A 25,253-nucleotide genomic window follows, 5' to 3' on the forward strand; every position below is an offset into this window, starting at 1 on the left:
TGTCAAAGTTGGCGGTTGGGGCCGGTGTTTTATTGTTGTGATCAATTTGTTTTCCTCGATATGGGCGTGTCCTATAACCCCACCTCCCGTCATTTGATTGACAGCAGGAGTCATTGTATTTCGTAAATCAAAATCCGGAACAGAAATGTCATTATGAAAAAGGATGAATTATAAGGAAAACGGATTAGGTCGATATATTGTAAGATCCACAGCCTTCTACTAGTGATCCCAAGAGCCAAGAAGAGATCCGCAGGTTCGGGAGCGTTCTCCATCCGGGCCCCGGTGCTGTGGAAGAATCTACCTTCTGAGATTTGATCTGCAACCTTAGTGGAACAGTTTAAATCGAGGCTTACAACACACATTCTATAGCTTATGAATGGCCTATATTTCATGTGGACGATATCTGTCTATTAAATGTTATTGCGACATCCATTGCAGCCTGGTCATCCTGAAAGGGGGACTACCTCACGTGAGATCCCTTCTCCAGGTTTCTTCATTTTCCTCGTGTTGAGGTTTTTGAATTTCTCCTTGCCCTCATGTAGGTTTTAGATCAGGGGATGGTGTCATAATAGTCTGTGGTTTGTAATAATCTGTGGTCTGTGCAGCCCTTTGAGAATCCTTGTGATTAAGGGCTCACTAATAAACATGACTTGACTTGAAGTTTTTGAGTTTTTCCTTGCCCTCATGTAGGTTTTAGATCAGGGGATGGTGTCATAATAGTCTGTGGTTTGCAATCATGGTAAATGGTAAATGGTCTGCATTTATATAGCGCTTTTCAAGTCAATGAAGACTTCCAAAAGCGCTTTACAATGTGCTTCACACTTACCCATTCACACACACTCACACAACAATAGCAGCCATGCAAGGCGCCGACCTGCTTATTGGGGGCATTAGGGATTCAGTGTCCTGCCCAAGGACACTTCGACATATAACACAGAGGAGCTGGGAATCGAACCTGTGATCTCTTGATCCCAAGACGAGCGCTCTACCTTTTGAGGTCTGTGCAGCCCTTTGAGACTTCTTGTGATTCAGGGTGTCACGAATCAACATGACTTGAAACATAAAATAAAACAGGCTGCGGCCACATTGCCAGACTCACTTCCTTTGATTTACAAGGTGGGAGTCCAAATAAAAACTTTTGTAAAACGGTCCCCTTTCTGGGTTTCTAGAACCGTTTTATGGTTTAAACCCTTCATAGGGCAAGTGACCATACTTTATAATATACAGTGGTTCCCAAAGTGGGCGGTACCGTCCCCCTGGGGGCGTTGGAAAGATCTGGCGGGGCGCTGAGGAAGAATGGGGCGTTAGGGGGGCGGTAGGGGGGTGGCAGTCTGAAGTCAAAGTCAGAAGTTTAAACGTAGTGCGGTTGTGAAACCGCTGGTCTACTAGTGATCCCAAGAGCCAAGAAGAGATCCGCAGGTTCGAGAGCGTTCTCCATCCGGGCCCTGGTGCTGTGGAATGCTCTTCCCCCTGAGATTCGATCTCCAACCTCATTGGAACGGTTTCAATCTAAGCTTAAAACACACTTCTATTCTATAGCATATGAATAACCTATATTTTATGTTGATAATATCTGTGTATTATTTGCCGTCATGTAGGTTTTAGATGAGGGGATGGTGTCATAATAGTCTGTGGTTTGCAATCATCTGTGGTCTGTGCTGCCCTTTGAGACTCTTTGTGATTAAGGGCGTCACAAATAAACATGACTTGACTCGACAACTTGTCTAAATTGTGAAATTGTCGTTGTGTTATTTGCAAATAAAAAAATGGAGCCTCAACAAGATTAAATAATTGAGGCAAAAACATTTTTACCTATGAAAGGTTATTCCAGCTTTCCCGGACTCAATGGTACGGCTTCAAGTGCATCTACCTGTATAAGCAATACATAGAGCCGGTATTCTCTTGGATTTTTTGGCTCCGTCCACATGTACTGGAAGATATATAGCTTTTTACATTTTCTTTGCACGCTATCAAGCTACATTTTAGCCTCCTTTCTAGCTTGCTTTCTAGTTTTAGGTCTGGCTATTTAGATGTTTTGGACTCTTTTAGCTATCTATCAAGTTCCCTTTTAGTTTTTTACCTGAATATGAACATTCCATTACAATATTATTATCGTTGATATAATCAAATTTTGCATTTGGAGTCTATGTAAACCAAGTTACATATTTCATTTTTTCATATTTTGCTTAAAATATTCCTGTTCCTACAAGAATATTTTATACAGCTGATGTTATGTTTTACTAGTTATTTGATTGTTGTCGTGCTCTGTACAGCCCTTTGAGACTTTTTGTGATAAAGGGCTGAACAAATCGATCACAACTTACTTTGTCAGTAACAACTATAATCACAAAGAAAGTGTTTCTCAACCAGTGTGCAGGGGCACACTACTGTGCCAGGAGACCTTGTCTAGTGTGCCGCTGGAATTTGCCCAATTTTATCTTTCAAAAAAAATCAGGCCATTATTCAGTATTTTTCCTATCTTTAGACCAGGAACTGTAATAGTCATCTATATCAGTAGGTGGCAGTAGATTTTTACATACTTTTTATAGCATAGCATACCCATATCATTTCTTCCTTATTTTAAAAACGTATCTTAAAAGACAGCAGACAAAGGTCTAAAATTAATATATGCAGAGTTATATTCATGGCCTCAAGGTGTCGAAAGACGCTGATAACCTTGTAAGAGCAAAAAATGTGCAGGTTTTTTAGCTAGCTATCTGGCTAATTTTTTTAGCTTTGTAGCCAGCTATCTTCGTACATTTTTAGCTATTAAGCAAGCTATATTTTGCTTGACATATTTCTGTTCCAAAAATATTTTCTATAGCTTGTTAGAATTTAAATATATTAAAATATATCGTTTACCAAATTGTTCGAATTAGTTAACTGACTCCATTAACCAAACACAACTTACATTCGTCTAACAATGCATGCTCGTTTCTTTATTGAAAAGTGAACAAGAGACCGGCATTTCCACATGGGAGCAGATTTAATTTAATTTCTTAAATAATGAACTAAGTGAATTCCATCGAATTAGCCGAATTAGAGTCCTTTCTCTCCCCAATGTCCCTCGATCTTCCGAAGTTCTTCCTTTCTCCCGACCCACGCCTTTTTCCCAAGCTGGTGTGTCGGCTCCTCCCATGGGCGTGCTGAACTCTCCCATGGGTGTGCCGACCCCTCCCATGGGGGGGCCAGAGACTCCCCACGTGGACTCCACCTTGATGTTTGGACCGGTCAAAACATCCCCGCGCGTTTTCATGTCCTCAGGGCCTCGCTCTCCAAACATCGCCCACGATCTGCGTCAGATCTCTGTTATCAACAGAACTAAACAAAACATTCGCATTCGGAACGGCGTTACCTGTCATTGAACTCAAGCCTTCTCTGTGAAAAATCTTCATTGGATTCAACAAATGTAACTTGTATAAAATCCTTTATAGTAAAATGTATAAATTCTTCAAGCTGATGTTGTATTTTACTAATTATTTTGTTGTTATTGTTGTGATCTGTACAGCCCTTTCAGACTTTTTGTGATAAAGGGCTATACAAATAAAGATGACTTGACTTGACAAATAAATATGACTTGACTTGACTTTATACTTTGACCCTACTAGCTTAGGCTCTCAGTATGCACGCCATTCAAACGGTCGTGTCGTATCTAGTCCTATGTCCATATCTGTGTTCCTGACCATATTTGTGCTTTAGCCCCGCCCTCTTGTATTTTGATTGACAGCTGGGGTCTTTTTTCTGTTAAACATTCTGAAATAGAATGGCCGCTGTGCAAAAGGACTTTTTGAAATAAAAACGGACTTTCTTTTAAAAAATTAAGGATGGAACTTGGTAATTTAAATAAAAATATTTTTATGATAGAACCTCAGTTTTTAAATTAAAAAAATATGAAGACTGCTGTTTCTTTAAAAAAAATCGAATACTGTATGCCGGTGGCTTGTTGCCTAGGAGCGTCATTTTATTTCCTTTTCCACAGCAGCCACATGGACCCAACTCCGCCGCGGAGCTAGATAAAAACTCCTCCCGAACCAGTATCAGAATTCGGACTTTTTAGTTTGTTCCCAAAAGGAAAGAACCTGTCAACAGATGTGCTCTGACAAATTGAGGTAGGACCAATTTACGTCACTCATTGACACTTGACTCGGCCATGATGGCGCCCCCCCCCCCCCCCCCCCCCCCCTAGATGTGATAACTTTTGTTTATTAGCAGCGCTAAATGTTTGTTTATCGTATTTTTGTGAGCTTGGGGGAGATATTTCTGATTGTTGCCACACAAAGCTTCTTTTCACGAAGCTTTTAATCCCCTGACGTGTTGACCCGGCGTGTGCTGTGTTTTTGTAAACCGGCTGACTGGCAAGTTGTAACTGCCATAAAAAGGGGCGTTTTGTAGTTACGTTTTTGTTTATTTAGTTGATTTATATAAAAGAATGTGTTCTTTGAAGTGTAAACACAGGCTTATATTTCAGTATTTTGTCTTTAGAATGTTAAAAAGCAGGGCAAATATACACTCAATATCCATTTAAAGTGTGGCCATTTCGTCTTGTAACGTCAGTTACAACTGACGTCCTACTTAGTGGACTTTGGATACTGGGCAATTACGAGTTTGTGAATGTCACATGACTAAAAGAGATGAGCACAAAATATACACTTCATATTTATTTACGTCAATATTTTAAGTATTCAAAGATCGGCCCTTGTGTCATATTCTGAAGACTAAAGACAATTGCAACAGCTTACAAATGTTACTTGTCCAAGTGTGTGAAGTGAGCTGTGATTGGTTGTTGTCAAAATAAACCCTCTATTCATTTAAAGTTGGCCATTTTGTTTTGCTGATTGAAAATGCACGATGATCACGGACCACGGGCAGCACGGCAGTGTAGTGGTTAGCACGTGCGCGGCACAGTTCTGAGGCCATGAGATCGAACCTTCCTGTGTGGAGTTTGCATGTTCTCCCCAGGCACTCCGGTTTCCTCTCACATTCCAAAATCATGCAGGTCAGGTTAAATGGCCGGTCCAAATTGTCCCTAGATGTGAATGAGTGAGTGAGTTGTGTGTCTCTGTGTGCATTGCGACTGACTGGCAACCAGTTCAGGATGTACCCTGGGTGTCCCCTGCCCACTGCCCGAAGATAGCTGGGATGGGCTCCAGCACCCCCCGCGACCATTCTGAGGATAAGAGGTGTAGATAATGGATGGATGGATCATGGACCACATTACAGCCCATTTGGGAAAGAGCCATCAGTTTGTGCCCTTAAACTCAAGCGCCCTTGGATGATGAAGCAGGACATGGATGTAAAACACACCAGCAAGTCTGCCTATGAATGGCTCAAAAAAAATAAAAATAAAAATTAAAAAAAAGACAGTCCTGAAGAGGCCAACTCAAATTCCGGATTTAAATCCAATTGAGATGCTCTGCTGTGACTTAAACAGGGAGTTCAAGCTAGAAAACCAAACAATATGGCAGATTTGAAACAGTTTTGCAAAGAAGAGTGGGACAAAATTCCTCCACAACATTGCGAATGACTCAATACCCATTATTGTAATTGTTTGATTTCTGTTATCACTAATATTTAGATCTTATGTCATGAAGAAGAAAAGAAGATATTTGAGGAATAGCAGAATGTTTTATATCTTGTGGAAAACCTGATGCTGCCCCACTTTGCCTGGACCCTAATTCTGGCCACCCCTATGTAAATTGAGTTGGAGACCTCTGCTGTATTATTTTGGTTTGATTTCCCTTTGAAAAAAAGCTGTTTGATGGCTGGCGTGTTCAGTTCCAGTCAGGCTGCATAAACAGGATGCTGCACACATACAGTATGTAGCAAAAGTGAGAACACTCCCCACATTTCTGCAGACCGTTATGTTTAACTAGACACTGAAGAAACATTGCTTTGACACAATTGAAGGTAGTCTGTGTAGAGCTCATATAGCAGTATACATTTATCTTTTCCCTCAAAACTTAAAACATAGCCATTAGTAGCTAAATTGCTGGTGACAAAAGTGAGTACAGATGCCTCCCGACTTACGTACATCCAGTTTACAGATTACGATCATAATTTTTCAGAATGTCAAAAAATACCCGGACATTGCTATAAGTAAGATTTTTTTATTGTGTGCACCTTTTTCCGAGTAGAGGACATTACTGTAGTGCTTCTTTCTGCCGCGTGGCGCTGTGAGAGGTCACCCAGCATCCACACCGAAGAAGAAATCCGGCTACCTGGTTCGTGTGTAATTACAACAAAGTGTACTGTATCGCTAGAGCGCTAAGAACTTTGACGTTTTTATTGTTTAATATCTTGTGCATCTATTCAATATGGTTGGTGTAAAGCGTATAGAAGAGTCATTTTCAAGAGGCGAGATGTTTCTTTTGACACTAAAGTGGAATAAGAAAGCTTGATGCGGTTGAGAAAATGTTGGGAATGCTTTTTTGGGCCACTTTTTACCACAGAGGAGTATCTCTTGAAGTGCATCTTCCAAAAGTAAATTAAACTTAACTTTTTTTTAGAGCATATTCTTTTATAAAGTATGTATTCCTTATTACAAATCAATACATGTTACTTATACAAGCCTTAAACATACTTATACAAACCATACACATACAAAATATATTACTGAAGCAACGTACGAACAAATTCAACTTAAGAACGATCGTCCGGAACCTAACTTGTTTATAGGTCAGGCAGCACCTGTACATACATTCTTAAGTAAAAGTTCCTAAAGTTTAATATTTTGTGTTGCCACCATTATTTTGCAGAACCCTCTTAATACTCCTGGCCATAGATTTCACCAGAGCCTCACAAATTGCCACTGGGATGCTATTCCACTCCTCCTTGACAACATGACTGAGCTGGGGGATATTTGAGATATTGTGCTTCTTCACCTTTTGCTTTAGGATGCCCCAAATATATTTTATTGGGTTTAGATCTGAGGACATGCTTTGCCAGTCCATCCCCTTTACCATTAACCCCTTTAGAAAAGCCTTGGTCGTATTAGAAGTGTATTTGGGGTCATCGTCAGGCTGAAACATTGCCCTGCGTCCCAGTTTCTGGAGGGAGGGGATCATCCTTGCTCCAGTATTTCACAATACATGCTTAAGTTAATGTTTTCTTCAATAAAATGTAACTCTCCAACTCCACTTGCAGCCCCAAACCATGACATTCCCAACACCATGCTTTACATGCACGACACAAACATTTTTGTACTCCTCACCTGGTTCCCGCCGAACATGCTTCACACTATCTGAGCCAAATCAATTCACCTGTCTCATCAGACAAGAGGATATAGTTCTAGTAAGCCATGGCCTTTGTTGACAGACTTCCCTTCATTGTGTCAAAGTGATGTTTCTTCAGTGATGTTGTACTAAACCTTATGATTAAATGTCTGCAGATATGTGAGGGGTGTACTCCCTTTTGTGACATACTGTACAGATGTGCTTGTTGTAGCAACGGGCTAACTATGAATACATAATGTGGGCGAGATTCCTAGGTTCCATAGGGCTTTTCTGGGAGGATTGATGAGGTCACCGAGAGACACACCCTAAAACGTTCTCGCTTACTCACTGCAGCAAAGGCTGGGAAGTTTCCACGGTAGTCATGCATACAAAGCAGAAGGAATGTCTGTTGAGAACATTACATCATGTATACAAAACGTCTTTTACTCCTTTGCGTACTCTTTTGATCATCCTACACGTTCATGTACAGAATACATGAATGCGAATCTCCTTTGGGGTTACTTCAGATTCAAAATAAACAAAAGGTCTCTCAGGAATGCAGCTGCAGTGAGGAACATTTCCTCTCAGTTAAAAAAAAAAAACGTCCTCTGCAACTCTCACAAGTGTGGAGTTCCCCACACGCTGCAAAAACAAAACAAAAATACCTCTCGCTCTATTGGCAAATAATTCAGTATCTCAATACTTATCTTTTTTATTTTTATCTACCTATCTATTTTATTTTGTGTTTTATTGTTTTATTTTTAAATATACAATGCAGTTTATTTTTAAGTCATTGGTCTAGAGCTCCAAAACCCGGGTTTTATTTGTCGTAAAAAAACCTTTTGAGATAGTTTTTCTTTTCTGAGTTACTTTTAGAGTTACCTGTAGCGTTCTGCAGGGCTCAGTACTTGGTCCTCTCTTTTTCAGTTATTTCTATTCTACTGTTTGTGCTGCCCTTTTAGATTTTTTGTGAATAAGGGGCTACACAAATAAATATGAATAAACATTTGTTTTTAAAGGAGTGATCCCAGACTAATTGGTGATTTACATCTTTATATTTTCTGGAAGCGGTTTCCTGGAGATGTTTATTCCCTTTTCCTCACATGACGACGCGTGCCGTTGTCAGGTTGGGTGTGAATGTGATGTTATGTGTGGTATGAGAGGGGACGACCCCACTCTTTCTAGATGACCTAAGAGCCGTGTCATCCTTGTCGACGTTATTAAACAAGGCCTCCTTTTTGTTAGTCTGTAAATAGTAGATTTTTTTTCTTAGTAGATTGTACAATCCCATGCAAGAAAATGTTCAATTGGAGTTTATTCTCTCTAAAGACAAATCTAAGAAATTTGGAGTAATGGTTTAGACCGCTAACATCTATATATTTTTTCACAAAACAATCAAACATTGTCATTTTCTGTGAACAAAAGTAAAGCTTACGCTTGTAAATATTGCCTATCTCAAGGGCTGGCAACCCAAAATGTTAAAAGAGCCATATTTCGAACAGGAAAATAAAACCTAAAGAATGTGTTTGGAGCAGCAAAATATAAAAAGCTTTATGGAAGCCGTATAAGGAAGGCAACATATACTGTGTGTATATCTATTCATTGTAATACTTTAAGCATTTTTGTGTCAGTTTGTCCTCCTACAGAAACAATATCATTTTCCATTATCAAACATTTTGGAAAAAGCGCCATGGAGGCACTAGGAGGTGCCAAAGCCGCATGTTGTTGTCTAGTGAGAAAGGAATTAATGAACTCTGAAATGTTCAATCCACTTGCATTTTATTTATTTTTTTTAAATCCCACCATTTTGCTAATTTAAAGTATTTTTATATTATTCTACCATATTTTCAACTTTTATTTTTTTCTAGTAAAATAAGAGGAACTAACATTTTTTAGCACTTATTTTTTTCCTTGTAATATAATGAATGTACAGTATTATCAAATAATAGGATAATACAAATACGGGTTTACTGGCTCAACAGAATTTCTGGTATCTACTACCCATTATGTATTTTTTTTTTTTCTTTTTTATCACGTTCTTCTGGAGTGCCATATCTAATCTTTTTGTAAACAATGTTGTTTAATCAATGACAATGAAGACAATTGGGTTGTTGGGTGTGAAAAAGGGGAAAGGATTTATACAGCTATTTTAATGGCAGTTTATTGCCTGAAAAGTGCTTTATGAATAAATTTGATTTGAATTTTATTTAAAAATTATAAATCCATCAAAAACTGGTTTTATGTAAAATCACCCCGCCTCCTAAAAGGAACCATTTAGATTTTTTTTTTCTTAAATCTCTGTGCCAAAGATGTCTCATCGTCTCATTTACAGATTTATTTTCTATAGAAAGAATAAGTGATTAAATAATGTAAAGATTTGTGTCTTTGTTTAGGGCAGTGTTGACTCTGAGGAAAAAGAAAAACGGTGTTTAGGCTTTTATTCCTTTTTCTCAAAAGGGACATTATGCAATATTTAGCGCCTTCTGTTGGTTAAAAAAACATTGATTTAAATAACACATTGGTTTTATATTATAAGCAAAAATACAGGATTTTTTTAAATATAAACGGGCATTTTTTCCCAAATACTCTGAGGTCGAGAAATTTGCATGTATTGCTATTCTTTGTTTTAAGAGATCCGTAGCATCTGCCAGAGGGCAACATGTCGGGGCGGCAGTGGCTCAGGAGGTAGAGCGCTCGTCTTGGGATCAAGGGATCCCAGTTCGAATCCCGCCTCGTCCGTGTTACATGTCGAAGTGTCCTTGGGTAAGACACTGAACCCCTAATACCCCCAATAAGCAGGTTAGCGCTTTACATGGCTGCAAGGCTGCTATTGGGAAATGTGGAGCACATTGTAAAGCGCTTTGGGAAGTCATTGACTTGAAAAGCGCTATATAAATGCAGATCATTTCATTTCATGTCAAAGACGTCATTGCTGGAGTTGAGAGTATTGTTGTTGTCGAGTGGTAGAGAGATGTCCTGGAGACCTAGGCAGAGAGTAACTGACGATTTTCTGGGCTGTGTTGATGACACTTCGTAAGCCCTCAAAATTAAGTGTTATAACTAGTCCTGGACGCGGATCCCTAGAAAATGTGTCTTATATCTTAAAAAAGGCAACCAAAAATGTTGCCATTGTGTACAAAACAAATTAATTTTGTTCAATTTGATCCGAATAGTGAGTTTGTCCATTTATTATTCTGGTGTGTAATGTTTAGTGCCTACTCTAGCCCTCCTTCGTGTTTCTGTAAACATGCCAAGTTTATGCTTCCCTAAGTCAAAAATTCTTTCTTTTGAGGTGCTGAATGAATCCTGTCTGGCATAGTTCATGCATGGATTACCAAAAAGCTTCCGGGCTAAAACAAATGACGGCTAGTTAAAGAAATATATCAGCGCATATCGCCCTGGAGGAATCACCTGACACCTTGCTATGAAATTCATCCTGAAAACGACAGACCGTGCCAGAATACAGTATTAAATAAATGCCTGCAACCGGTCCGTTCAGAAACAAAAAAAAGCTTCTTAATCTGGAGTCCTATCAAGGACGCCCCGCCAATGTTTAACGCCCAATGGCAAGCTCATTGTTTACTCGCTTTACATACAACTCAGTTGAGGGAGGAGACTTGAGGAAGGGAGGGAATCGAGTCACCTGTCGGGTAAAGAGTCCCGATAACAGCGTCCAGGATCACAGAGGAGCGCTATTCTCCCAAGTCAAGGAGAAAACTAGAACGTCCATGTTGCGAGGAAAATGGGTGGTTCAATTAGTCAGAAGGGCACCGGGGGAGCCGGGAGTCACACCGATCGTGTCACGTGAGTCTCTTTTCTGGCCTAGAATAGCTTGATTTATGCTAGCATTGGCTGTTCATTTGAAGCAAAGGACTGTAAAATCCTAACTATGAGCTGTTTTCCTCGGTTTTGAATACAGATACAGGCAATTTATGGATTAAGTGGTCCATTAGCTAAACAGACTATATAATTTACAATTGCTACTATCACTTACACTAATCCTTGCACAAACAAAGGAATATTATTAGGGAAATTAGACAGTGTGTCAAACAACTGTCAACTTCTTGACTTGCACTGGTCTTGAGAAACATTTATAGGATGCTGAAAACATGTCAGGTACAAAAGAAACTTGTTACGTCTTTGTCCTTGCCTAGCATAGCTTGATTTATGCTAGCATTAGCAGTTAATTTGAACCAAAGTTCTGTAAAATCCTGACAATAATTCTACTAGGTTTTAAACCATGCGGTTGAAACAAATCCAGCGAATTTATGGATCAAGTAGGGCCTTAGCTAAACAGAATAAATAATTCATAAATACTTAAAAGTACGAAAATGCCTGCAAAAACATATATAACATTCGATAGAGATATTGGACTCCATCACAACAACCGGCTTGTAGATTCACAAGTTTTAAACATGTTTAGGTGGCCATAAACATGCCTGTTACAAAAGGAACCCCACAAATCAACCCCCACAGGGTGCTCCAACTACACAAACATAAAACAGGCAGTTTTAACCGCAGCTTTTAGTACCCAGTTACTGACCCGTTACAGGCACTATTTGGAGAGGGGGGGGGGTTCTTTCGCATACTGTTTTTCGTGGTAAATGTTCTTATCCGGGCATCTATAGCTTGTAGTCCTTATTCATGTCCAAAATATTATTTTGTTTACAAAGGCAATAAGTGTCCCTTATAGTGCAGGATTATGTCCTAAATCCTGTAAACTTAACTAGTCAAGTCACCCAACTTGGAGACTGAACTATTGGTGTGTGCACTTGGAGGTCCTCACACACCTTCAACATAACTCCAAAGAGAAGACTGCAAATCAGAGACTTAGGGGACGTTTTACTTGAAAAATAAAAGCAAAAAAAAACAAAAACATTCAAGTTTGTAATATACATTCTCATGTTGAGATCATATGTTGGATTTGCGTAACCAACGTCATGAGTGTTTTGCTGCACATTTGAGCATGTCCCCCGTTGTCTGCTCCTCAGGGTGCAACATCACTTTAGAGAAATAGAACTTCATTATGTCAATATTTGCTTAGAGCGATGCAGCAGCAGAGTAGATTAAACCTTTAAGTCCTCCACAAGTCTAGGTCTTGCATTCCAATCCGCTTTGATTAACCCTGTGTCTCTAAATCGACACCCGGTTGAGGGTTTTCCGCTTTGATCCAAGCTTTAGGGGACGCGCATTGCGTCTTGGAGGACGGGGTGTCCCCCTGGAAAGAGTCTGCGAATCTCTCACGGGCCTTTTCCCAGTTCTTCATGGATTTGGTACGGGTCAGTGAGGCGTCGTCGACGGACATGGTGCCGCATGCTCCCAGACCCGACTGTGCCTTCCTGATTTTTAGCTGAATCTTTAGGGAGAACGAACAATCACTTTACCAAATGAAAATGAACTCTTAGGCCAGTAGACCCCAGGACACAAAAACCCCACCATATGTTTTCACTTCACTTAGTGGAATGTTATTAAGGTAGTTCTTTACAGCATTTTCCCCAAAACACAACATCAACCAATTATTTTGTTCGGCTGAGTTTAGGGTATGAAATTCAAACTTTGCAGTATTCGTGCTTATGACGTTTCCAAGATACCTGTCTGATATTGGTCAACATCATATGCTGGTCACCTATTCATTGGCCGAGAGGCTATTGGCTAAACTCCCTCCCACAATGCCTTCTCTTGCTTCAGTCAATTTACAATTTTTTTATGATAATTCACAGTTTTAAGGAGTTTTTAACAGTTTTTAATACAAAAATAAAAACCCCACCCTAAACAGACCAATTTAAAATCGTATGTGCTTTGTATAGATTTTACGAGTTTGTATGTTAATGTAATGTTTTTTGTAAAGTATTTACTCGCTAGATTTCGCAGTAATGCTCAATGAAGAAGCAAAAACTGATAACTACTGAAACAAATCTTGTATTTTCATGAAATATGAAAAAAGGTTCCCAAATTGCTACACTCGCAAAGTTGCATGGCGATCAAAGCATGACAATCTTTAAGGGCATTTAAAAACCGTAGTTTTAAAATCTGTTTCATTTTTAATCCTGACCTTTTCCACTCCACCAGTTAAAGTCACATTACACCAAAGGTGAATAAAATTTCATTTTTCTTTTACATGTATATTTATTTAAATGTGAGTTAATTCTAAGTATGTAGTATTGTTAGTAGGGTGGTCCTTATTTTTCGACTTTTAAAATTTCATGCTCTGACCCCTTGAATATGTTCCAATATATACAAAACGTAATTAGGCAAAGTTTCATCAAAATCAAAGGATATTTAGAGGTCGCTCAAGGCCTCTGAAATTTTGGTATGAAAAATAAGGATTTTTCGCACATTATATCAGACCTAGTGTACAAAGTTACTTGTAACTTTTCTTGTGTTACAATTATAAGCAATGGACTGAAATTGGATGTTCTAAAACGCCGTACACATAGGGTTAAGATTTCCGTTTTTTCTCGAAAATTGCCAAAATTTTACCATTTTGGGAAATTTCAAAGTCGTTGAGCTACCTCTAAATATTATCCAAATTGTTCAAAATTGCACACAGTGTGTTTTTATCGATATAAGAACATATGCGGGGGGTCAGAGCCCAATATTTCAAAAAAATAATTTCGACCCCCATTAAGGACCACCCTAATTGTTAGTTTATATTTTATGTGAGTTACTGTGGGTTTGGAATGCATTGGATAATTGTCCTTGGGTTTCTATCCCCTGCCACAGGACAATTTCACCTTGTGATTTACAATTCAGAATAGATTAATGTTGTATCCCGGGGATCTAATTTAATAACTTTGAAATGAAAAGAAGTCAATGAAAGCAAGATCGCTGACTAGCCATCAAAATTCTCTGAATAAAATAATAATCACCGGATCTTTCATTCCGGTGCCCTCTTTCCCCAATCCTTCTCCTTTCTTCCAGCCCATCTTTTCCAACATCTTCCTTCCTTTATTGACCTCACTGATCTCCCTAAGAGAGCAAAACAAATCCATGATCAAGACTTTTTTAACATTTCACAACGATCTGAGTTATTGTTTTGTCTACTTACACGTGGACCGAAGCCGGTGCGTCATCTTGTTTGAAAACGCCCTCGCTGCCTACGGTCTGACGCCGAGATTCTGCTCGATCTTTGTACTTGGGGTTCCTGAGAGCTTTACCTTCCTCAAACTCGTTAGTCTGTTGACAGGAAAAGTAGCTTAAACAGCGTGATTGGTTAAAATATCAACAAACAGTAGTGGTATTCACCTGGAGGCCATATTTGGCCTTCATCGATTTGAGCTCCTTCTGTCTCAGCACTTCTTTATCCTCTTTGGTGAGAGGTAGTGCTGCTGCTGGAGATTGGTTTTTCATCAATACAGTGGTACTTCTTTAAACGAGCACCTCCATAAACATGTTTTATTTCAATAAAATCTTGCTCGCTTTACAAAGGAACATCCAGTTCATGAGCAATCCCAGAGGCTACCAGTAGTGACTGCCCGTGGCCGCTCCCTTCAGTTTGCACATGCGCCTCCCGCTATCAGTTTGAAATATAGCAAGAAATAATAGGTGAACACGAGCGCGGTATTTGTAAGTGACCAAACCAAGGGGTACAGTGCTGATTGCAAAGCCGCGGAAAGATTCATGCTGTTCACTACAATAATTTCCTGAAGAAGATACATTCCTGTTGCAAAAGAAAAATCAACCAAGAGGTCATTCAACAGCTCTCTTTAGTAACACTTGCCTTAAGCATTTCCGTAATATTTTGAAGGGGGAGGCAGAGAAATCTATGAAAACATTTTTGCCCCCAAAATACATGTATAAAGTGATGAATGAAAACTTAAAAGGGCAATAAAACTGTAGAAATGTTGGTGTGTTAGCGTTCATATAAAGCTGTGGGGTACACGGACCACCAGGGGGTGAAAACGTCTTTCCAGGGGGTCCGCGACACAATGTTTGAGAGTACTAAAATATTTTTCTTATAAACCAAACTATCCTATTTTGAGCACAGCCCAAATGAGTAATTAAGGCAGCACAACACCCTAGCCCTATAGTTCTGGTAGCTTAGCAGAGAGCGAGAATGTGTGGCACAAGAGGCAGGAGTGGAATTGACTGTGTTTTGCGCTGCACGTATCGTGTCAACTCGAACGTGCTTGAAGAGGTGAAGTGTAAGAGTTTAACAAGTGTTTAATAGACGCGAGGACAAAAAAAACAATCGTCTTTATTGTGCAAAAATAAAAGGCAAAAGCGCACATAAGCAACGACAGTTGAGTATTTCTTTGTACCAGAATGGCATAGCTGTGTCTAGCACTACATTATTGGCGTAAGTTGAGGTTGGAGGTTCGGGAGCTTTTTGAACAACTCAATGGGGGTCCAGGCCCAGGTTGACTTTGAGAACCACCGATTTAAAGAAACATTGTGTTATCTTTGACCACTAGATGGCACTGTATTGTCTAATGCGAACAAAAACCAGTGCCAGACAAACATGGTGAAGACTGCTTGGTATGGATTCCACTATGTAAAAAAAAAAAAAAAAAAAAATTCTCAACCTATTAAGTTTTATAAAAAATTAACATGGGTATGATAGTTCATTTATTTTTGTCTGTTATTCTAATCTTTTTTTTTTTTACTGAATGAAGGCATTTACTAGGATGCACTAAATGTTACCCACCATCCATTTAAAGTTACAGTAACTTTAATTTTAAGAGTACATTAAGTGCTTACGTATCACCAAGTCTTGCCCCCCTTTTCACACACCTGCGTGCCACAGACACACCTTCATTACGGCAACTCATAATAAACTCACATTTAATTTCGTTAATATTATTTCTTTTGAGTGTATTGTTATGTTGAATTACTATTTGTGTTTTTGGTGATCGTAAAGATGTGTTATAGCAGTTTAAGATTCACTTTCATCCTTTTGGGAGGTCAGGTACGGGACAATTACCGTATTTTCCGCACTATAAGGCGCACCTAAAAGCCTTTATTTTTTTCAAAAGCTGACCATGCGCCTTATAATACAGTGCGCCTTATTTATGGATCAATTTTAAAGTTGCAAAGTTTTCCAACTAACTTGCAGCCGCCGACTCGATTTTCCCCCGAACGCCAAGTAGTACGCGGTGTATGCTGGGATTTATTTACCGGCGATTCATTGGCTAACCAATGTGTCAATCATCATTTGAATCGATCACTATTGGCTAAAGTTGTTCGGAGGTCAAGGGGCGGATCCTTTTTATCATTTACAGGCTGCCATTGGCTTAAACGGCAAACAAAGCCTGCAATTGGCCGAAAAAGATGTGTCAATCATCAGTTGAATCGATCACTATTGGCTAAAGTTATTCGGAGGTCAAGAGGCGGATCCTCTTTATCATTTACAGGCTGCCATTGGCTTGAACGGCGAAACAAAGCCTGCAATTGGCCGAAAAAGATGAATGCGTATAGCATGTGGCTGACGGCATAGAGAAAGCATTTTTTTCTATTCTGTATTTGTAAATATTGTATTCTCCTGGATTTACTACCCTCACGGATATAAGAGGACATTGCCTGCACATTATTATGAACACAACGACTTCGGTGAGCTATTCCGGGTTTTATATTGTCCCTGTATCTTGTTTCAGACTGAACTCGATGTTTCTGTGATAAGCGGTGCAGATAATGGATGGAATGGAGTGTCTATTTTTAAATTAAACTCAATTCCAAGTGTTTATTGTCATATGCACAGTAAAGTTGCGAGCGAAAAAGAAAATAGATACTAAGGAATGGTTGGCATTTCTTGAATCCCAAGACTTTAACCTTCCGAATGATGGAACGATGCATTTGAGTGACATCTTACGGACACCGCATCCGCACGTGTTCTCGACACGTATTTGCGTCTTTGCAAGCTTTCGGAATGTTAAGGGGGTAATAGGTTGGACTGAACTATCTGACTGTTATGTCCACGTTCCCAGTGTAGCGCCTTATAATCCGGTGCGTCTTATGTATGTCAAAAATAGGACCAAAAACTATTTTTTCGGGGTGCGCCCTATAACCCGGTGCGCCTTATAGTGCGGAAAATACGGTAGTTTTTATGACTTTATATCGGGAAAATTTGCTTATTACATGAGCAATTCAAGCTACAAGCACGATCCTGGAAAAAATTAAGCTACCATGTAGAGGTACCACAGTACGTGTATCGGAAAAAGTAATTCGAAGAGTGATGGGATATGCTCACCAGGTGGCTCCTCTCGCTTATGCTTGTTGAGGTGAGCCATGATCTGGCCGGGCTCGCAGCCGTCACAAGTGTCTGTCCCGGCGTGGATGTGGAAGGAAAGCACCGTATCTCCCATCTTCACCTCGTCGCCGTGGGTTAGCGGTTGGGGTTCACACTTGGTTTTAGGCTGAGGAAAAAAAACATAAAATCACTTTTTGCTGTTGGAGCGTGTGAGCTGTGGCTCACAACAGTAATAGCGTATGTGCGTTAGTAGATTTTTGAAGAGAAAACCCTACCTGTATGATTCTGTTGCCATTGATCACCGTTCCGTTCTGACTTCCCTGATCCACGAGCATGTAGCTCTGCTGTTGCTGATCAAAGTAAACCTCGGCGTGCAACTGGAGCCCAGATTTTAAAAAATAAAAAAAAGTCAAGTATGATGTCCATTTTGAACAAATTCTGATGTCAGAAGCGTACCTTGCTAACCCCCATTTCTGGTATTCGAATTGCATGGTCCATGTCTTTCTCTCTGCAACAGACAGCAAAAATATTTTGAAAAACTTCTCAGAGGATTAACAGTAGATCTACTCGTCCCTCCCTTACAACGTGTAGTACGTTTTTTTTTTCGACCCAACATTGAGGATTTTCCCACCATATGACACAATTATCCCTGTTCCCCCAAAAGGTAAAAAATGATTCCCGGTGATTGTGCCGAAGACTGCAAGCTATGTCCCCAATTGAGGTATTGTTTGTACTGTATTTATTCACTACAGGTCCCAAAACCTACAGTGATGCTAAAGGGAGAAGCAAAATCATACCCATGGAACCAAGCTTGTCATTAGAGTATGTTATCCTTGTTAAATAATAGGTATGTTACCGATCTATGAACAGGAAAATTGTTAGAAATTGAGATGAGATTTAAGGCCAAGACAATCTTCACAATTCGAAGGTTTGAAATCAGTTTTAATTTGAAAATGCTGTTCTTTGCCTTATCCGAGTCGACCTACTTATTCCACTGTACCAAATACCAAAGATGAATGTTATTTTTGCTTTTCATGTATGTTTATAGTTTTTTAATCACATAAACGTATTTCTTATTAGATACTAATGTTTGATATTTATATCCAATTTCAATGATTATCTGTGAAATCAAAGATATGGAAAGCATTAGCTAAGGTGGATTAAAGTCGTATCCTGGGGTTCTACTGTATTTTGAAAGAACAAACCTGCCGATGGTGGCAACAGAGTCTGCTGTAATGATAAACAACGTCCCGACTTGCAGCACCGGAGATCGGACCACCGTGACCCTCACGCAAGGCGGCCATATCTCTGACAAAAACAACAAATGCTGCTTAACATTTTGCACATTGCATTTTGTAGTTTTTCCATTTCTGATAAATAGGAGCTAAAGTTGTCACAGTGGAGTGAGAAAAACAGGTGACATAGCCTCACTCATCCTTTACTTTGACATTAGTCTTTCGAGGAGCTGCTGCAGCATTTTGGCACCTTACCTGCCCGAACCTGAGTCTCCATCTCAGACTCTGGACTGTGGTTACAAGGCGAGCCTCGAGAAGGCGATGCTGAGCGCGGTGACTCCCAAGGCTCCTTCTCAGACTCTGTGAGCTCGCCCTCTTCCGCCTCGCTGTTGCCATCGCTCCCGCCTGGCGACCGGCGGTCCTTCTTGCGCGATCTCTTCTTTTTCTTCTTGGATCTTCGCTTCTCGTCGCGGCTGGAAGAGCGTTTGTGCTTTTTTCTCTTGGAGGAAGACCTGTCCCTCTCCCCGCGCCTCCTGGAGTCCCTTTCTCGTGAGTCAGGGCTACGTGATCGCCGCCTGGCTTTTCGGGAGTCGCTGGAGCGTCTGGACGGGCGGTCCTCTTCGTCCGATCTGATCTCGTCATAGTCCTGCCGTTGGGTACCTAGCGATTAGCTTGTGTGATGGGTTTACACTGACAGGAGGACAGCTGGCTTCGGAGGACCCAAATAATTTGGCACTTAGGAATCAATTCAGTCTCAAAGCTAATTGACTAACATTTTAGAATGAATGTTCCTGCGGCACATACAATACAGTTTTGATAATTGCTTGTAGAAACGGTAGTTGTGGTTAAGACCTATGAATGACCAAGATTGTTTTTTATTTGCAGAGATTTCTATGGTAGCAAATATTTTACAATGTTTTTGTGGAGCTTTCAAAGCATCAGCTATTTTTTGACTCTAGTCTTGGTTTAAAAGTAATGCTTGTACAATTACATCTCATGAAATATTCTGAACATAGAATAGTTTTTTTTAACTATGCTTTTTTTTTCTGTCATTGGTATTTGAATATTAGGTAATCTTCTCAAGTGAGAGCCAAAGACCAAGAAACATTTTTGGGCTTTAAAATGTTTTGTTGAGTATTACATTTTCAGAATTTGGAAATGTGTTACTATTATGATGGAATAGTGAACTTTACAGGGCACTTCTTTTCAAAATCTGTAAAGTTCATGATCTGAGAGACCTTCAAAACCAAGAGAGTTCTGTTAACTAAAATTGTCCAAATTTGGTGTTGATGAGATTTGTGTTCTTGACGTCAACATTTCTTTAAAAAAGTGTAAAATAATAAATGTTTTTTTTTTATCAGGAAAGGGTGTCGTGTTAAGGTAGCTGAATGGTTAGCGCTTCCACAGCACATTTCTGAGGTCATGGGATCAAATCCTCCTGTGCGGAGTTTGCATGTTCTCTCCATGCTTGCATAGGTTTCCTCTAGGAACTCCGGTTTCGCCCCACATTCCAAAAACATGCATGTCAGGTTAATTGGCCAGTTGAAATTGTCCCTAGGTGTGAATGAGCGAGTGAGTTGTCCTTCTCTGTGCTCTGCGACTGGCTGGCAACCAGTTGTGGGTGTCTCCTGCCCCAAGATGGGCTCCAGCGCCCCTGTAACTCTACTGATAAGCAGTGCAGATAATGGATGGATGCTATGTAATGCAACTGACCTGAAAAAATTGCGTACGCATCAAAATTCTGGATGATCGAATTGTTGAAATTTGGATCTTGTTTATGCAATAAGCATTCATAATGTCTATTATGTAATCAAAGTGTTTATTCCTCTTAAAGGGCTTTTGTGTTATTGTGGAAATTGTTATATACGTTACATAATTTAAATTTTTATTATTATGTGCTGAATGGTCTTCATTTGCTTAAGAACACACCGTGGTCGGTCTTTCTTGTGGACCCCACATTTTTAACCAACATTAACACAGCTGTGATGATAGTGTTTATTTTTTAAAAAAGTGTACCTCTTTGGAAAGAACTGTTCCAGTTTGAGAAAATCCTCATATTAGCCAAAGATTTTGTCAGCTCAAGAACCTAGGTCAAAGGAATACGTCTTTTAGTCAGCTGGACTAGCCATTTGAAACGCTGCTCGAATATTAAAAGACTGAGATAAATTAAAAATCCCAAAGATATTAAGATCTAATAGTTGCTCGGAAGCCAGTTGTCAACTCTTAATTTTGATTGACACTTACCCGATCGGCGTGCAGTGAGCTTTTCTTTGCACTTCTTTTGAACCATCTGCTTTTCTTTTCACTCGAATCATCGAGGTCGCCAGTTTGCGTAGCAGAAACTTCAACTTTGGAATGAAACTGGTAGCGTCCGCTTTCTGCGTCGTAATAATAGTACATGCCCGTGTTTGCGTCATAGTACAGCTGGCTAGCCTGAGGAGAGACGGATTTTTTTGTAACTTTTCACATAGCGCCCGGCAATTGAATTTGAGGACAAATGGACTGAATGTCACACGTTAAAGTACGTGTTTATGAATAATAAAGTCAAACTGTAGTAAGTTATCTTACTAGTTTTATTATGTAAACATTAGCCAAAGTTTGGCTTGCGGCTACCAAATCTGGGAAACAGAGACACAAACTTTTGAGAAAATGTCGGTAAAAAAATGGCAAGCTGCATTTTTTGGTCATTTGTAAAAACGGTAGTCTTTATTCTAACATCTCAGAAGTCGACAAGATTTTCATCCATGTTCGAAAATATCCTCATCTAAAAATATCACATGACCTTGCTTTTTTTTGGGCATGACATACTTTGTCACTAGTGCCGAAAACCAAATTCGCTTCACTTGGACCATGCATTGTAAATCCGAGAAAGGACATGTTTACGTACTGAGTCATAGTAGAATCCAGTGCCTTGGTCATAGTACATGCCAGTCGTTTCATCAAAGACAAAGCTAGTCTGGTTCATGGCCTCCTCAGCTGTAGCTCGTAACATGTCCGCAATGGAAGCGGCATCGCCCTGCTGCTAAAAACACAAGATGTACACGTAAAAAAGATGTACACTTAAATAATAACCTGGCTCCATATACGACTTGATGCAGACATACCTCGGTTGGGACTTCTGCACTGCTCTCAGGTTTCACAGAAACATCTGCAGATGTTTCTTCAGTTGTTCCTGTTTGTTCTGCTGTAGCCACATCTGACATTTCACCTCCAGCAGTTGTGTCAACCGCTATAGTATCTCCCAGACTTTCCTGGGAGTTTGCGGACTTTGTATTCTGATTGTAATCACCATAGTAATAGTTGTAGTAGTCTGTTAAGATGATGGAAAAAAACACATGTTAAAATAATTCATCTATCATTAACAGGTGAAAACAGAAACGATACCTGTTTCGGTCCAAACATATTCTTCAGTCTGAGTTTCAGCATGAACTTTGTCTTTGTTTTTTTTCTTCCACTCGTGAATCTCTGCACTCAGTTCATCAACCTGTAATTTTAGTTGGGAAATGGAGAAATCAGAATTTCACCTCAACAGTAAATATTCAGATTTTATTTTCATAAAGAGAAAAGAATACTGACTTTATAAAGACATTTCAACTTCACTATTTGGAATAGGGTTTTTTCCGGCCCCTCTTTACAGCATTTTTGCCACTAAGTCCTAGTATTTAGTCTGTAATAGTCTGGTCTGTGCAGCCCTTTGAGAGTTTTGGGATTAACGGCTAAACAAATAAACATGACTTGACTAAATGACAAAAACCAACCAACTATTGAGGGCCAAAAAACGTACTAAATTCAAACTTTACAGTGTTCATACATTTGACGAGTACATCTTTCAGATGCCTGACTGCTATTGGTCAACATCATAAGCTGACAGTTTCTATTGGTTTGTGTCACGGCGTCAAGAAAATACCGATATGCTATTGGCTAAACTCACTCTGACAATTACTTAATTCATTTGCTTCGGTATCTAGTGTGCTTCAGCAAAACATTTGTTGTACTATATGTACTTTCTATGGGTCCCAAGGCTTGCAGCGAAATGTGCAGTACAGGGAAAAGCAAAAACATGCTAACCGTGGGAAACTAAGCTAGCGATTATCAAGAATCATAAATGAGGCACGCAAATTGCTAGCATAGCATGGTTACATGGTTGTAAGCAAATGACGATCAGGAGGAATGTTAAAACTAAGAAGGCTATTCAAGAAAAGGAATTTTTCAAAGGCATGAGAATCCTCCCAAGTGAAAGGCTTAGTCGATTTGTTTTCAATCCACCATCTACTCCCCCTCTCAGCATCCACCCACAAACTCCTCTGTACCAGCTGAAGTTTAAGATTTACTTATATGCATGTATAGAATAGTTGCTTAAGAACCACCACAGGATGTAGTGCCCCGACGATCCAAAGGGTTTAGGGAGCCCTGAAATTACACTTATTGTTTAATATTTTGTCTTTTATAGTATAAATAATATAACCCGAGTACTCCAGACATATTCACCAAATGCTTCTAACCCCGCTCTACCGCAATTTCACTAGCAATTCCCACTTTAGAACGGTTTGTTGTCATACCCAGGTTTCTACTGTAGTTTACATTCTGTAAAGTTGTTTATCACGAAATGGCTTTGGTCAAATTCAGACCTGCTTCCTCAAGTCATCGTTGTAGGTCTCCGTGCTTCTCTGCAGTCTCTCGGAATGGCTCAGTTGCTTTTGCAGCTTGGCAAGCTCTGCTTTGCACTCCTTCAGTTCTTCTTTCAACGACTCGACCTGAATACGTAGCTCGGCTACTTCACACTCGCCTTCTTTCTCTCCTTCCCCGTCCTCCATGCTGCGCTGTAACCCGAATGTTTATTTGCACCATGCACGTGGGGGGCCGACAAACTCTTGATTCGTAATATTATTAACTCAAAAGTATGATGTAACGGTGACGCAATTTTACCGATTAGCACATAACGCTTTGCAGATCTGCCGTTTTTTTCTCTCACCGTTTACGTCGTTTTCGGCTCCGCTTAAACCGTGAATTTCCGAGCACCACGGCACATGAGCCAACCTGAAAGTTGAACATAAATATCGTATAACAAGCCCGCATTGCCAACACACCCGGGTACATGTTCGATTACAATTAGACAGTTACAATGAAAACCGTGAAGCTGTTGACTGACAACGCTGTACGCGACCGCCATTAACCAACATAGAAACCACCCACACCGGAAGTATTTTTCTTTTTCGTGCTTGGCGGACTTCCGTCTCCGGCTTAATACTCTCTTCGTCGCCATCTGTCGAGCAAAGTTGATGCTCTTGAATTTACGGAACTATAAATTACTTTTCATTTAATTTTAATTTTAAAACACTCTTAGACCTATTTTTAAATGGGAAACTATTGTAAAGCCCTGGGTAAGATTTGCAAAATGCTAAAAAGAATATAATTGAATTGTCTTCAGAGTAGTCGATTACAACCTTGTGTACGTTGTTTACAACTAGATTAAACGTGGTCCTCCGGGAGAAACATTTAATTGAAGACTTAAAAGATAAAAAATAAAAATAAAACAACAATAGATGGGCGATATTTACAGGATAAAAGTTATAGACTGGCCTAAATGTACATCAGAAATCGGTGCAATGACATAAGCAGCAATTTTGTGCAAAATTAAGATTAAAGAAATAAAATGTGATGTTAATTTTTACTAACAGTTGTATTTTTCAGGGACCTAGTTATAGTAATGTTACTTTCTTGCCACAAGGGGTCAGTGTGGATACACTCTCATTTGGCCCCATGGTAAGTAACGATTTTGTTCCATTTTCTTTGTATCTAGGTAGAAATAAATTGTCTTCGTACTGTAGGACTTGATAAGGCTATTTTCATACATACACACATTCGTAATTTTTACTCGTTTCATTCCGATTTTGTTAAATTTATTATAATTCATCCATCCGTTTTCTGCACCACTTATCCTCAGTAGGGTCTCGGGGGTGCTGGAGCCCAGCTATTTTCGGGCAGTGGGCAGGGGACACTATAAGCTGGTTGCCAGGGCACACAGACCACCATCTATACATTCACTCATCCCTAGGGACAATTTGGACCGGGCAATAACCCTCACATGCTAGTTTTTGGGATGTGGTAGGAAACCCACAGAGAGAATATGTAAACTCCACCGTGGGGCTGTGTGCTAACCACCCATCCACTCTGCTGCCCATTAATATAATTCACATTGCTTTTATTGTTTAGACACAACTCAGATTTACCCTCAACTTGGACCGTAGTGGCTTATAGGCAGTTTTTTTTTTGTTTTTTTTTTCCATTAAAAATTCACAAGGAAGATGTCCGTAGTTTTTTTTTTAATCAATTCCTGTCACCAGTTTCATATCTTTCCTTTCAAGCTCAAATATTCATGTAGCCGAAATTGACAGTATCAAGTTCTCTCATCATTTGTGGTAACTGTGGCTCAGAATACGGTTTATGTATTTTGGTTATTAACTTGCTGTACATTTGGATATTTCTGTATTTTTAACCAGTTTTTCCTAGTCTTAATAATAATTACATAAATACTTGAGACAAGCAATGATTATCTGCAAGTAGACCAATTTATTTTCCTTGGTCTAAAACGCTTTTTATTGTATTTTCTAAAACGTATGT

At 39.6% G+C, this 25,253-nt stretch overlaps 2 protein-coding genes across 8 annotated transcripts in view; one reads left to right on the forward strand and one right to left on the reverse strand.

Annotated features, from left to right (window-relative positions):
- Positions 1-3,940: 3,940 nt before the first annotated feature.
- tacc1 (transforming, acidic coiled-coil containing protein 1) overlaps positions 3,941-25,253 on the forward strand; it is a 49,366-nt gene continuing 28,053 nt past the window's right edge. The window contains exon 1 of one of the 2 annotated variants that reach the window (XM_088337921.1): positions 3,941-4,109. In XM_088337921.1, coding sequence (XP_088194047.1) covers positions 4,090-4,109 — 20 coding nt within the window. In that variant the 5' untranslated portion in view covers positions 3,941-4,089. Of the gene's footprint in view, positions 4,110-10,853; positions 11,016-25,253 lie in introns of those variants that run through there. The other variant, XM_088337919.1, reaches the window with a different exon arrangement.
- On the reverse strand, positions 12,034-23,870 carry aggf1 (angiogenic factor with G-patch and FHA domains 1). Of its 6 annotated transcripts, none has more exons than XM_088337926.1 (17): positions 23,754-23,870; positions 23,605-23,669; positions 23,261-23,452; positions 22,017-22,116; positions 21,737-21,942; positions 21,520-21,651; positions 20,877-21,065; positions 20,649-20,718; positions 18,888-19,292; positions 18,603-18,705; positions 17,854-17,905; positions 17,673-17,774; positions 17,398-17,563; positions 14,457-14,542; positions 14,260-14,387; positions 14,081-14,180; positions 12,034-12,567 (listed from the first exon to the last, which is right to left on the reverse strand). In XM_088337926.1, the coding sequence occupies exons 3-17, from the start codon at positions 23,444-23,446 to the stop codon at positions 12,331-12,333; spliced, it is 2,262 nt and encodes a 753-aa protein (XP_088194052.1). In that variant the 5' UTR covers positions 23,447-23,452; positions 23,605-23,669; positions 23,754-23,870; the 3' UTR covers positions 12,034-12,330. The 6 variants fall into 6 exon arrangements, with proteins under 6 accessions (XP_088194052.1, XP_088194053.1, XP_088194049.1 ...); XM_088337927.1 differs by having other exon boundaries at positions 14,457-14,539; positions 21,520-21,654; XM_088337923.1 differs by having other exon boundaries at positions 21,520-21,654.

The sequence above is a fragment of the Urocampus carinirostris genome, chromosome 6, assembly GCF_059441175.1.
Source record: "Urocampus carinirostris isolate Australia breed hairy pipefish chromosome 6, RoL_Ucar_1.0, whole genome shotgun sequence".
Taxonomy (NCBI): domain Eukaryota; kingdom Metazoa; phylum Chordata; class Actinopteri; order Syngnathiformes; family Syngnathidae; genus Urocampus; species Urocampus carinirostris.